We start from the raw sequence: 15,356 nt of genomic DNA, 5'->3' as shown, positions 1-15,356 counted from the left end.
CTGGCAATGATCTTCATTTCAATGGATGCCAGTGAAGAACTCTGGCAGATCTGTCCTCCAAGGTGTAGTAGTATAGTTATTTTATAATAATTTTCTTATTTATAAGCAGCACAACATTTTCAACATTAGCTGCAGTCAAAAAAAAGTCTAGCTTCTGGACTGTCTCCAAATACAGAGCTGTAACAGTCTGAGAAATCATTTATTTTACACACCTTAAGAGAGCTCAGAGCTGTAATAAGGATACGCTTATATGAACTACAGGTAGTGCTATCAACCATCAAGCAACCTGATTGAATTAAACCTATTTAATCTATACCCCCAAACCTCATACACTTGTTTTTCTCTGTAAGGCCTAATAAAGTAAAATGCCACAATCCATCCGGCACTTGTCTTTCATCACCAGTAGGTCCCATGCACTGAGGATCGTTGCTGTTACGGGGTTAACCTGTCAAACTAGATTTTGTTAGCCAACGGTTATTTCCTCTAGGATTAAGCCAGTGCAGGGATGTTTGTTGGTACCCACCTACTACCTTTTTCTCCATCACAATAATAAAACTGCATACTCAAAATAACTGAAACGCACATTTACCTGAAATTAAAAGCAAGTACATTTTCTATTATTTAAGCATTTATCCAACTTTACATAACTCAATATCTGGCTAGAAGATATCCCTGACTCTCAAAAAAAAAAAAAACTATGAGCTGGTTGGCTCTCTTTAGTCAAAATGATACCAGAGAAATAATAAACAACATACATAAATGACACAAAATACATTACCTCTGTAATTGTAGCAATCTTGTACATTCCATAGGCATAGATTTCAATTTGCCCCGATTCCCCTCCAAGGACCAAAGCGTTGAGTCTGTATAAAATAGTGCATAAAAGTCATCTTAAATGAGCATTCCGACAAAAAAAAAAAAAAACAACAACGACACCCACTTGCTAGATAACCAGAATATAATCTGACAGATGTCTTTATTTCCTTTATTACCAATAAATCTTAATAATAATAATTAATAATAATTAGCATTTTCAAACAATGGACCTATTATTATTTTTCCTGTGACAAAGGAACTGCTTATAACAGAAATCACACTATGAATGATTATATAATGAATATAATTGTTGTGGTAACCAGCTACAGAGCAATTTACTTTTTGTAACAGATATTCTTTTATAGTATTTTACAATTCTGGTAGTATATCGGGCAGAACTCTATAAAAGCAGCAGAGCTTTATTGCAGGCTGAAGGCAGAAATGAGGCAGAAAGCAGGGGATCTAAACAAGAGTATAGCTGTGGCACACTTCTGGCTAATAGTATTTTGTCAGATAAAGCAGTTCCCTTTTATAGCTGTACTTCAATATATATTGGTGACTTTGAAAACATTACATTTTAACCAGTTGCCGACCGCCGCACGACGATGTACGTCGATAGCATGGCACGGGCAGGCATATTGGCGTACATGTACGTCCCTTGCCTCCCGCGGGTCGGGGGCCCGATCGGGCCCCCGCCCGGTGCCTGCGGCGGTCGGTATTCGTGCGGGAGCGATCCCGGACGAGGGGACGGCCATTCGTTCATGGCCACCCCCTCGCGATCGCTCCCGACGAATAGGAATCCCCCGTGACATCACTTCCTCTCCTGTAATGTAAACACAGGAGAGGAAGTGATGTATTCTCTCCTCCGTGTCGGTATTTTTCGTTCCGACACGGAGGAGAGCGGATCGGTGAGTTGCACCAACACTCTACACACACAGTAGAACATGCCAGGCACACTCACACCCCCCCTTTACCCCCCGATCACCCCCCCAATTACCCCTGCCCCCCAGTCACAGTGACACCAATGTCATTTTTTTTTTTTTTTTTTGCATTGGTGTCATTTGTGACTGTAATAACTGTTAGGGCAGTTAGAGTTAGCCCCCTTTAGTTCTAATGTACCCCCCTAACCCCCCCAATAAAGGTTTAACCCCGTGATCACCCCCCGTCGCCAGTGTCACTAAGGCTGGGTTCACATTGCAGCGGTTTATGAGAACGAATGTGATTCGCACCGCACTGCAGTGCAAATCACATCCGATCTCTGTGCGATTCGAGTTCAGCCATTCGCCGCACCCGCCGCACCCGCCACACCCGCCGCACCCACCGCAAATTCGCACGGGACCCTTTTTTTGGCCCGCAGCAGAATCGGATCGCATGGGTGTTCACACCATGCGATCCGAGTTTGCAGATCGCACTGCGATATGCGAACTGATCTGGGGGTGTCAGTAACATTTCACTGACACTCCCAGCAGTTCGCATAGGGCAGTGTGAACTGCCGCCGGGAGGCATGCGATGCGGGAACCCGCCGCGCATTCGTGGCGTTCCCGCATCGCTCCAGTGTGAACCCAGCCTAATAAGCGATCATTTTTCTGATCGCCGTATTAGTGTCACAGGTGACGCTAGTTAGGCAGGTAGGTATTTAGGTTCGCCGCAGCTTTTTATAGCGCCAGGGACCCCCATATACTACCGCATAAAGCCCCCTGATTGCCCCCTAGTTAACCCTTTCACCAGTGATCACCATATAACTGTTACAGGTGACGCTGGTTGGTTAGTTATTTTTTATAGTTTCAGGGCACCCGCCATTTATTACCTAATAAAGGTTTAACCCCCTGATCACCCGGCGGGTGTCATTTGTGACTAATAACTGTTAGGGCAGTTAGGGTTAGCCCCCTTTAGTTCTAAGGTACCCCCCTAACCCCCCCAATAAAGGTTTAACCCCGTGATCACCCCCCGTCGCCAGTGTCACTAAGGCTGGGTTCACATTGCAGCGGTTTATGAGAACGGATGTGATTCGCACCGCACTGCAGTGCAAATCACATCCGATCTCTGTGCGATTCGAGTTCAGCCATTCGCCGCACCCGCCGCACCCGCCACACCCGCCGCACCCGCCGCAAATTCGCACGGGACCCTTTTTTTGGCCCGCAGCAGAATCGGATCGCATGGGTGTTCACACCATGCGATCCGAGTTTGCAGATCGCACTGCGATATGCGAACTGATCTGGGGGTGTCAGTAACATTTCACTGACACTCCCAGCAGTTCGCATAGGGCAGTGTGAACTGCCGCCGGGAGGCATGCGATGCGGGAACCCGCCGCGCATTCGTGGCGTTCCCGCATCGCTCCAGTGTGAACCCAGCCTAATAAGCGATCGTTTTTCTGATCGCTGTATTAGTGTCACAGGTGACGCTAGTTAGGCAGGTAGGTATTTAGGTTCGCCGCAGCTTTTTATAGCGCCAGGGACCCCCATATACTACCGCATAAAGCCCCCTGATTGCCCCCTAGTTAACCCTTTCACCAGTGATCACCATATAACTGTTACAGGTGACGCTGGTTGGTTAGTTATTTTTTTATAGTTTCAGGGCACCCGCCATTTATTACCTAGTCTCACTAGTGTACCCCTAAATTTAGGGGTGTCTACTTTCCAAAATGGGGTCATTTGGGGGGGTTTGTGCCATCTTGGCATTTTATGGCCTTCAAAACTGTAACGCCCTTAGAAAGCCTGAAGGCGGTGCTTGGTTTTCGGGGCCCCGTACGCGGCTAGGCTCCCAAAAAGTCCCACATATGTGGTATCCCCGTACTCAGGAGAAGCAGCAGAATTTATTTTGGGGTGTCATTTCACATATGCCCATGGCATGCGTGAGCAATATATCATTTAGTGACAACTTTGTGAAAAAAAAAAAAAAAAAAAAAAGTTTGTAATTTTCCCGCAACTTGTGGCAAAATATAAAATATTCCATGGACTCAACATGCCTCTCAGCAAATAGCTTGGGGTGTCTACTTTCTAAAATGGGGTCATTTGTGGGGGTTTTGTGCCATCTTGGCATTTTATGGCCTTCAAAACTGTAATAGGTAGTGAGAAGTGAACTCAAAAATTTACGCCCTTAGAAAGCCTGAAGGCGGTGCTTGGTTTTCGGGGCCCCGTACGCGGCTAGGCTCCCAAAAAGTCCCACATATGTGGTATCCCCGTACTCAGGAGAAGCAGCAGAATTTATTTTGGGGTGTCATTTCACATATGCCCATGGCATGTGTGAGCAATATATCATTTAGTGACAACTTTGTGAAAAAAAAAAAAAAAAAAAAAAAGTTTGTAATTTTCCCGCAACTTGTGGCAAAATATAAAATATTCCATGAACTCAACATGCCTCTCAGCAAATAGCTTGGGGTGTCTACTTTCTAAAATGGGGTCATTTGTGGGGGTTTTGTGCCATCTTGGCATTTTATGGCCTTCAAAACTGTAATAGGTAGTGAGAAGTGAACTCAAAAATGTACGCCCTTAGAAAGCCTGAAGGCGGTGCTTGGTTTTCGGGGCCCCGTACGCGGCTAGGCTCCCAAAAAGTCCCACATATGTGGTATCCCCGTACTCAGGAGAAGCAGCAGAATTTATTTTGGGGTGTTATTTCACATACGCCCATAGCATGTGTGAGCAATATATCATTTAGTGACAACTTTGTGTAAAAAAAAAAAAAAATTTTTTTTTTTGTCATTATTCAATCGCTTGAGGCAAAAAAATAAAATATTCAATGGGCTCAACATGCCTCTTATCAATTTCCTTAGGGGGTCTACTTTCCAAAATGGGGTCATTTGGGGGGGTTTTGTACTGCCCTGCCATTTTAGCACCTCAAGAAATGAGATAGGCAGTCGTAAACTAAAAGCTGCGTAAATTGCAGAAAACGTACCTTAGTTTGTAGATGTGACAACTTTTGCGCAAACCAATAAATATACAATTATTGACTTTTTTTTTACCAAAGACATGTGGCTGAATACATTTTGGCCTAAATGTATGACTAAAATTGAGTTTATTGGATTTTTCTAATAACAAAAAGTAGAAAATATCATTTTTTTTCAAAATTTGCGGTCTTTTTACGTTTATATCGCAAAAAATAAAAATCGCAGAGGCAATCAAATACCATCAAAAGAAAGCTCTATTTGTGGGAAGAAAAGGACGCAAATTTTGTTTGGGTACAACATTGCATGACCGCGCAATTACCAGTTAAAGCAGCGCAGTGCCAAAGTGTAAAAAGACCTCTGGTCATTTACCAGCAAAATGGTCCGGTCTGAAAGTGGTTAAAAGAATGTTTTCAGTATTCAGCTAATTTAGGTATTAAAAGGGCACATACATGTTTTTTTTTTTTAAGTTATGTATTAAAATAATTGATTTTATATATTAACCACTTAACAACCGGCCCATAGCCGATTAGGGCGCTTGTTTAACTCTGAGAGGCCGTTAATTAACGGCCTCCCAGAATTCTGCTCTCGCGCGCCCCCTGGGGCGCGCACACGAGAGCATCCGTTACCGACGGGTCCTGTGGATCACGGATCACAGTAAACGGCCGCTCATCGCAGCCGTTTACCACGTGATTGCTCCGTCAAATGACGGAGTGATCCTCTGTAAACAAACCGGCGTCATGTTATGACGCCGGTTCCTCCCTCCCCCTCTCTGTACCGGTCGGTACAGCGGAGGGAGAAGAGATCGGTGTCAGCAGCGCTGTGTGCTGCATCTGCAGTGCCCACACCGCTGCTCACTGACAATTAACCCCTCAATACCCTGACAATACTCTGCAATACCAGCCAATACTCTGCAATACCAGCCAATACTCTGCAATACCAGCCAATACTCTGCAATACCAGCCAATACTCTGCAATACCAGCCAATACTCTGCAATACCAGCCAATACTCTGCAATACCAGCCAATACTCTGCAATACCAGCCAATACTCTGCAATACCAGCCAATACTCTGCAATACCAGCCAATAGTCTGCAATACCAGCCAATAGTCTGCAATACCAGCCAATAGTCTGCAATACCAGCCAATAGTCTGCAATACCAGCCAATAGTCTGCAATACCAGCCAATAGTCTGCAATACCAGCCAATAGTCTGCAATACCAGCCAATAGTCTGCAATACCAGCCAATAGTCTGCAATACCAGCCAATACTCTGCAATACCAGCCAATACTCTGCAATACCAGCCAATACTCTGCAATACCAGCCAATACTCTGCAATACCAGCCAATACTCTGCAATACCAGTCAATACTCTGCAATACCAGCCAATACTCTGCAATACCAGCCAATACTCTGCAATACCAGCCAATACTCTGCAATACCAGCCAATACTCTGCAATACCAGCCAATACTCTGCAATACCAGCCAATACTCTGCAATACCAGCCAATACTCTGCAATACCAGCCAATACTCTGCAATACCCTGCCAATACTCTCCAATACCCCAAAAAAATGTCAAACTAAAATAAAGTAAAATGAACAATAAAAAAAATAAAAAATACATTTAAATCGCCCCTGTCCCCATGTGCTCGCATGCAGAAGCGAACGCATACGTAAGTCCCGCCCACATATGAAAACGGTGTTCAAACCACACATGTGAGGTATCGCCGTGAACGTTGGAGCGAGAGCAATAATTCTAGCCCTAGACCTCCTCTGAAACTCGCTGCTCACCGAAAATTAACCCCTCAATTCCCTGCAAATACTCTGCAATACCCTGCAATTACTCTGCAACACTCTGCAATACCCTGCAACACCCGCCAATACCCTGCAATGCTCTGCAACACCCACCAATACCGTGCAACACTCTGCAATGCTCTGCAACACCCTCCAATATCCTGCAATGCTCTGCAACGCAATACTCTGTAACGCCATACTCTGAGATACCCAGCCATAGTCGGTGATACCCTGCAATACCCAGCCATAGACACCCCCCCTCCCGCCGCCCTCCGGTGCTTCTACTGACTCGCCAATACGATCAAATCCATATTTTTTTTTTTCAGGCTTCCCAGCTTAGAGGTGAGATGCGGGGTCTTATTGACCCCATATCTCACTGTAAAGAGGACCTGTCATGCCATATTCCTATTACAAGGGATGTTTACATTCCTTCTAATAGGAATAAAAGTGATCAAAAAATTTATTTTTGGGGAAAAAAAATTCAAACTAAAATAAATAAAGTGAAATGAACAATAAAAAAAAATATATTTTTTTTAAAGCGCCCCTGTCCCCATGTGCTCGCATGCAGAAGCGAACGCATACGTAAGTCCCGCCCACATATGAAAACGGTGTTCAAACCACACATGTGAGGTATCGCTGCGAACGTTAGAGCGAGAGCAATAATTCTAACCCTAGACCTCCTCTGTAACTCAAAACATATAACCAGTAAAAAAAAAAAAATTAAATCGTCGCCTATGGGGATTTTTAAGTAGCGACGTTTGGCGCCATTCCACGAGCCTGTGCAATTTTGAAGAGTGACATGTTAGGTATCGATTTACTCAGCGTAACTTCATCTTTCACATTATGCAAAAATTGGGCTAACTTTACTGTTTTTTTTTTTTTTTAAGCACAAAACAGTTTTTTTTCCAAAAAAAAGCATTTTCGAAAAAGTGCTGCGCAAATACCGTGCAAGATAAAAAGTTGCAACGACCACCATTGTATTCTCCAGGGTGTTTGCTAAAAAAACATATATAATGTTTTGGGATTCTATGTAATTTTCTAGCAAATAAATGATGATTTTTACATGTAGGAGAGAAATGTCAGAATTGTCCTGGGTGCTCCAGAATGCCTGATGGCGCTCCCTGCATGTTGGGCCTCTGTATGTGGCCACACTGTGTAAAAGTCTCACACATGTAGTATCACCGTACTCAGGAGTAATAGCAGAATGTGTTTTGGGGTGTAATCTGTGGTATGCATATGCTGTGTGAGAAATAAACTGATAATATGACAATTTTGTGAGAAAAAAAAAGTAAAAAAAAATCTTGATTTTGCAAAGAATTGTGGGAAAAAATGACAACTTCAAAAAACTCATCATGCCTCTTACTAAATACCTTGGAATGTCTTCTTTCCAAAAAGGGGTCATTTGGGGGGTATTTGTACTTTTCTGGCATGTTAGAGTCTCAAGAATTGAAATAGGCCTTCAGTCCTTCAGGTGTGATCAATTTTCAGATATTGGCACCGTAGCTTGTGGACTCTATAACTTTCACAAAGACCAAATAATATCCACCAATTTGTACTTATTTTTACCAAAGATATGTAGTGGTATAAATTTTGGCCAAAATTTATGAAGAAAAAATTACTAATCTGCTAAATTTTATAACAGAAATGAAGAAAAATTAATTTTTTTACAAAATTTTCTGTATTTTTTCTTTTATAGCACAAAAAATAAAAAACCCAGCGGTGATTAAATACCACCAAAAGAAAGCTCTATTTGTGTGAAAAAAAGGACAAAAATTTCATATGGGTACAGTGTTGCATGACTGAGTAATTGTCATTCAAAATGTGAGAGCACCAAAAGCTGAAAATTGGTCTGGTTATTAAGGCTGTTTAAGTGCCCAGAGGTCAAGTGGTTAAACAGGAGGTTTCACTAAAGTAATAAAGGAAATTTTTAATGTTTACCAAAAGCTAGTAAAATCCTTTATAAATTTAAGCCTTTAGACTTGCAAATACAAGTATACGTATCACAGACAGGAGTATAAATGGAGTGATAAATCACCACACCTTAATAGTCTTATATGTGAACATGTGTTTATACAAGGCACTACCGAAATATTGTCTTTTTTTTTTTTTTAACTATATTATATGATTATTCCTTTTTGTTATTTTTTTTTATCTTTTTGAAGATTATATTTTGGCAATGATCTTGTTCTTCCCTCGTCCCTCCTTGAGTGCCCTGGGTGCAAGGTTTTTGGGTTCGGTATTGCCCCTGTAAACTGACCACCTGGATATGCTATCTGGATGGATGTGGTTGACATTGAATCCTCAGAGTATATGAAATACAAGCCAAAAGTAAGGGTTAAAAAGTGGCGATTTATTGTTCAAAATAAAGTTTAAAAACCATAACAGGTTGTACAATACCAAGCCAGTAAGGGGAGGTGTAGACGGGCCAATATCCACATGATACGTTGGGCAGGGGAATGGAAGGAGTCCCCCCATGGTGTGTAGCAAACAGCCGCTAGGACGGAGCCACAGATGGTCAGGAGCAGAGCCGGAGTCCGTCGGCACTCCCGTGTGACGTCACCGAGACACAGAGGTGGAAGTGCAGGACTGAAGATGATTGCCAATCAAACCAGCACTGAATGCTTCCCCTGCGGCTCAGCTCTCGAGCGCCTGCGGCTCATTCCCAGCAGCTGTTTGCTACACACCACGGGGGACTCCTTCCATTCCCCTGCCCACTGGACCCAGTGGATATTAGCCCATCTACCCACACCAGCTTGGTATCATACACTTTACTGTGAACAATAAATCGCCACTTTTTAGCCCTTTTTTTGGCTTGTATTTTATATACTCAGAGAATTCAATGTCAACCACATCTATCCAGATAGTGCAGTCTATTTTATCGTTTGTATTCCTAGTCGCTGAGTGTGATATTCCCGACAGCTGCATCAGATTGGCCCTTGGGCAGTGGGCAGTGTGATTAACCATAGGCCTCCACAATTGGAACACGTTGTGGTTTCTGACCACCTGGATATACTTTCTTTTTTTTTCATGGGACTGAGGGACTTTCTTTTTTGGGTAAATATTCAATATTTATAAATACTTTGGATAAAGGGTAGCTTTATATTTATAATAGTGTGCTATGTCATAACTGCTTGATATATTGTGTTTCACAAGCTGACATTATTATTATTTTTTATGGTTTATAATGCCGTGTACACATGATCAGACTATTCAGGGGACTTGGTCTGGCGGACAAACCGCCGGACTTTCCAAACGAGCAGACCTGCCCACACACAACCGGACTTTGCCGGCGGACTATGGCGGGAGTCCACCGGACTTTTGAAATGAACGGACTTGCCCACACATGGAGAAAAGTCCATTCATTTTGAACGTGGCTCCAGGTAGCCGGGACTACGGAAGGAAGTCAATTTCGCCGCCTTTGGTGGCGAGATTGACACGTCGCTGGCCCCGTCACCTGGTATGGACTTAAAGGGGAAGCCTTACGCCGAAAAAATGGCGTGGGGGTCCCCCCCAAAGGTCCATATAAGACCCTTATCCAAGCACGCAACCCGGCCGGTCAGGAAAGGGGGTGCGGACGAGCGAGCGCCCCCTCCTGAGCCGTACCAGGCCGCGTGCCCTCAACATGGGGGGGTGCTTTGGGGAAGGGGGGCCGCCCAAAGCACCTTGTCCCCATGTTGATGAGGACAAGGGCTTCTTCCCGACAACCCTGGCCGTTGGTTGTCGGGGTTTAGCGGGCGGGGGGCTTATCGGAATCCGGGAGCCCCTTTAATAAGGGGGCCCCCAGATACCGGCCCCCCAACCCTATGTGAATGAGTATGGGGTACAATGTACCCCTACCCATTCACCTGGTGAAAAAAAATTAAAATAAAACACAACACAAGGTTTCTAAATAATTTATTGCTCAGCTCCCGGGGTCTCCGATAAGCCCCCCGCCCCTGCAGACCCCGACAACCAACGGCCAGGGTTGTCGGGAAGAGGCCCTTGTCCTCATCAATATGGGGACAAGGTGCTTTGGGGTGCTGCCCCCTCCAAAAGCCCCCCTTTCCCAAAGCACCCCCCCATGTTGAGGGCACGTGGCCTGGTACGGCTCAGGAGGGGGGGGGGTGCTGGCTCGTCCACACCCCCCTTCCTGATCCTGACTGGCCGGGTTGCGTTTTTTGGGCGTAGGGCTTCCCCTTCAAGTCCATACCAGGTGACGGGGCCAGCGGCGTGTCAATTTCGCCGCCCAAGGAGGCGACATTGACCTCCTGCGCTAGTCCCGTCTACCTGGAGCCGCGTTCAAAATGAACAGACTTTTCTCCGTGTGCGGGAAAGTCCGTTCTTTTCAAAAGTCCGGCAGACTAGCATACAGGCAGCTGGATTGTCCGCCGGACTACAGTTTAGATCTTTTTACTTCTCTATAGCCAACGTCCTTACTCATTATGTAACAAACACTGTATATGTCAAGTTTGATAATGATAGTTTTTATTATATTGGCTCTCAGTTTGGACTTATGCTATACTGTGGATGGGTCTATACATGGGGTTTGTGTTTTTATGAAGTAGATGATATATATTTGTATTACTGTTTGTTATCTTCCTTTCTTTTAAGGACTCATCCTGATGTATATCTTTGATTTAGAATAATAAACATGAGATTTTAACAGTTATACATGGGTGTTGAATCTTTGAGAGATTACACACCTTAAAAATCCCACTATAAGTTCAAATAAAATTGAACATTTATTTATGTTTGGGTAAACTGTAAGAAAAGCTGCATTTAAAATCATTTGTCTTCATTTTATATATTTACTGTACACACATGGCATAAGTATATACAGTATATAATATATTTTATCTAAAACACTTACTTAACTTCTCCCAAAAGCTTCAGTATTTCATCAGATTTTTCTTCACTAAAATATAAAAGTTGGAATAAAGCAATCTAGTATGTATATTTTATTTACACATACATTCATACATCACAAAGTAACAAAGTGTTGGCACATATATAGTTTCCACAAGGTATATTTTTCACTTGCTATTCAGTAGATGGGCAATAATCCCTTACACTCAGGAACTGGGCAGAGCTTCAATTGATTTCTGGTTTGCATATTTCCAGCTGTTCAACCCAGATCTGGGGGAAGATGGTGGTTGTGGTGGACGTGTTGGGGGATGGTATATTCACAAAGTCTGTCCTTAGCCCCCTTAATTCCATAACCCCCCTTTAGAGCACAGCCCCCACCCCTTTATATCAGTGTCCACAGTCCCACTTTATGTCATAGTTGCCCATTTAAAACAGTCTCACAGTGTCCTCAGTTCCCCTTCACATCACAGCCACCCTTTACAGTGCAGTCCCCTTTAAATTCATGGGACTGAGGGACTGCTCTGTAAAAGGGTGCTGTGATGTAAAGGGGACTGCAAATTAAAGGGGGCACTGCAATGTAAAGGGCGTTTGTGATATAAAGGGGACTGCACTGTAAAGTACAGTGTAGTCCCCTTTATATTACATTGCCCCCTTTACATCACAGCACCCCTGCAGTCTTGCCCCCTCCCTCCTTTCCTCTCTAACATCAATCTCTACCTCCCCTTCTCAGGACTCCTAACTGCAGGGCAGAGGCTGTTAACAGTCCATGTGTCCTCTCCCAGCTCCTCCGCCCGCCAGCCCAGCCGACAATGTCATCCTATCAGCAGGTCAGAGGGCGGGAGGGGCTCTCCTTTATGATCTGAAGCTCCTCCCACCCCCTGCCCTTCTGACAGGATGACGACATTTGTTGGGTGGGCAGAGGAGCCAGGAGAGGACACACCGGCATGGCCGTAGAGCAGGATATGAGCTACCGCGGTCTGTGCTAGTCCTATAAAGAGCGCGGTTGCTGCTCATCTTCTGCTGTGCAGCCCGGCACTAATCCAGGGCCTGGGGAACCCAGCATTAGAGTCTTTCCCTAACATGGGAACTAGGATGTAAGTTCATGGCTGTATGCAAGATCATATCAAAGAAAGATTGTATAAAAGCTTTTCTATGTAGCGGATGAAAAATACCTTTACTTAATGAAGATATATCACATACCATGTTAAGAACCACCATACAAAACTAGGAAAGAAAAAAAAAGAAAAAAAAAAAAAACTTACCTAAAGATTTTTGCAGTGGCATTGTAACTAGAAAAAAAATAAAAATAAAAAGAGATCATAAGTACATAATACAAAGGGCCAGTAATATGTCTAGTAAACATAAGGCTACATCATTTCTGCACACTCTGTTCTCTTCGCTTGGCCTTGATCCTAGTACAATGTCTTACTAACAACAAACTGAAAGCGGCAGCGGAAAATAGGGAGTGGCCTGCACAGACAATACCCTTCAAGATGAGTAAATATGGTGACTAATAATTATTTTCAGGGTCTCAGCTTAAAGCCCAACCCTAAGTTTATTATTTTTTTAACTTCTGCACAAATGGAGAATTTTTATTGATGTGCATCCCTGTCGAGGACAGATTTTCTGTTGACAGTGTCACAGATACAGGAAGTTATTTAGTAGAATTGAGAGGAATTGGAATATCTGTAAGGTTTTTTTTATTGCCCTTTAATTTCCTGTCATGGAGTGGTTGTCCTGCTTAGAAAGTAAGAATAAATCTCCTCAAAAGATGATGCAAATTGGAATAAAAAAAACTCATTCATTCTAATACCCAAAAAAGAATCGTTTTGGCTGGAATTGGGTTTTAATGCAAAATTCCAGGTAAGTTTAAAAAATTCAAAATATACTGTAATTCACATCCCAAATTATTTTTGCCCAAGAGGTGAATTCAAAGCCTTACCTTTTTTTCTGGTTATGCAGTCAGCACATAAAGGGGGGAATTGGTGGCCTGTCTCTATGGGCTGTATTGGTGAGCCGATCTCCTAATTTTGATCTACGTTTAACCATGCCCTTTATTTGCTATATACAGTGCCTTGCGAAAGTATTCGGCCCCCTTGAACTTTTCAACCTTTTGCCACATTTCAGGCTTCCAACATAAGGATATAAAATTTTAATTTTTTGTGAAGAATCACCAACAAGTGGGACACAATTGTGAATTGGAACAAAATCTATTGGATTTTTGAAACTTTTTTAACTAATAAAAAAATGAAAAGTGGGGCGTGCAAAATTATTCAGCCCCCTTGCGTTAATACTTTGTAGAGCCACCTTTTGCTGCGATTACAGCTGCAAGTCACTTGGGGTATGTCTCTATCAGTTTTTCACATCGAGAGACTGAAATTCTTGCCCATTCTTCCTTGCAAAACAGCTCGAGCTGTTGGATGGAGGTTGGATGGAGAGTGTTTGTGAACAGAAGTTTTCAGCTCTTTCCACAGATTCTCGATTGGATTCAGGTCTGGACTTTGACTTGGCCATTTTAACACCTGGATACGTTTATTTGTGAACCATTCCTTTGCAGATTTTGCTGTATGTTTGGGATCATTGTCTTGTTGGAAGATAAATCTCCGTCCCAGTTTCAGGTCTTTTGCAGACTCCAACAGGTTTTCATCCAGAATGGTCCTGTATTTAGCTGCATTCATCTTCCCCTCAATTTTAACCATCTTCCCTGTCCCTGCTGAAGAAAAGCAGGCCCAAACCTTGATGCTGCCACCACCATGTTTGACAGTGGGGATGGTGTGTTGAGGGTGATGAGCTGTGTTGCTTTTACGCCAAACATATCGTTTTGCATTGTGGGCAAAAAGTTTGATTTTGGTTTCATCTGACCAGAGCACCTTCTTCCACATGTTTGGTGTGTCTCCCAGGTGGCTTGTGGCAAGCTTTAGACGAGACTTTTTATGGATATCTTTGAGAAATGGCGTTCTTCTTGCCACTCTTCGATAAAGGCCAGATTTGTGCAGTGTACGACTGATTGTTGTCCTATGGACAGACTCTCCCACCTCAGCTGTAGTTCTCTGCAGTTCATCCAGAGTGATCATGGGCCTCTTGGCTGCATCTCTGATCAGTCTTCTCCTTGTCTGAGCTAAAGTTTAGAGGGACGGCCAGGTCTTGGTAGATTTGCAGTGGTCTGATACTCCTTCCATTTCAAAATGGTCGCTTGCACAGTGCTCCTTGGGATGTTTAAAGCTTGGGAAATCTTTTTGTATCCAAATTCGGCTTTAAACTTCTCCACAACAGTATTACGGACCTGCCTGGTGTGTTCCTTGGTCTTCATGATGCTCTCTGCGCTTTCAACAGAACCCTGAGACTATCACAGAGCAGGTGCATTTATACAGAGACTTGATTACACACAGGTGGATTCTATTTATCACCATCAGTCATTTAGGACAACATTGGATCATTCAGAGATCCTCGCTGAACTTCTGGAGTGAGTTTGCTGCACTGGAAGTAAAGGGGCCGAATAATTTTGCACGCACCCCTTTTCAGCTTTTTATTTGCTAAAAAAGTTTAAATTATCCAATAGATTTCGTTCCACTTCACAATTGTGTCCCACTTGTTGGTGATTCTTCACAAAAAATGAAAAATTTTATATATTTATGTTTGAAGCCTGAAATGTGGCAAAAGGTTGAAAAGTTCAAGGGGGCCGAATACTTTCGCAAGGCACTGTAGCTTGTTGTTTTCTTTCTCTATGTTTTCTCTATTTGCCTAATCCATAGATCTCCCTCCTGAAGAAGCAATTTTTGATCGCAAAACCGGTAGAGGAATACGGCTACATCACCCTTCAACATAAAACTTTATGGGGAAACCCGACAGTTGTATAGTTGTGGTGGATCATTTTTACAATGTAATGCTTTGTTTGATTGTAATTGGCTTTGTACACCCTTTGTATAAATTTTCTCTTTGAGCTTTATTAAAAATTATTTTTTAATGTATTTTTTGATTTACCTGTGTTAATAAGTACTGAGGTATTCCATAGACACTTCACTA

At 43.1% G+C, this 15,356-nt stretch overlaps 1 protein-coding gene across 3 annotated transcripts in view; it reads right to left on the bottom strand.

The window, feature by feature from the left end:
* ANAPC4 (anaphase promoting complex subunit 4) overlaps positions 1–15,356 on the bottom strand; it is a 131,607-nt gene that overhangs the window by 95,707 nt on the left and 20,544 nt on the right. For all 3 annotated transcript variants that reach the window (XM_077456874.1, XM_077456875.1, XM_077456876.1), the window contains exons 6-8: positions 12,596–12,622; positions 11,338–11,382; positions 779–863 (exon numbers count right to left, since the gene is read on the bottom strand). In XM_077456874.1, the coding sequence (XP_077313000.1) occupies positions 779–863; positions 11,338–11,382; positions 12,596–12,622 (157 nt within the window). The remainder of the gene's footprint in view (positions 1–778; positions 864–11,337; positions 11,383–12,595; positions 12,623–15,356) is intronic.

The sequence above is a fragment of the Lithobates pipiens genome, unplaced genomic scaffold (genome assembly GCF_037356315.1).
Source record: "Lithobates pipiens isolate NorthernLeopardFrog02 unplaced genomic scaffold, aLitPip1_a1.2 Scaffold_27, whole genome shotgun sequence".
Taxonomy (NCBI): domain Eukaryota; kingdom Metazoa; phylum Chordata; class Amphibia; order Anura; family Ranidae; genus Lithobates; species Lithobates pipiens.
The sequence above is the reverse complement of the archived record's forward strand: the minus strand, read 5'-3'. Positions and strand labels throughout refer to the sequence as shown.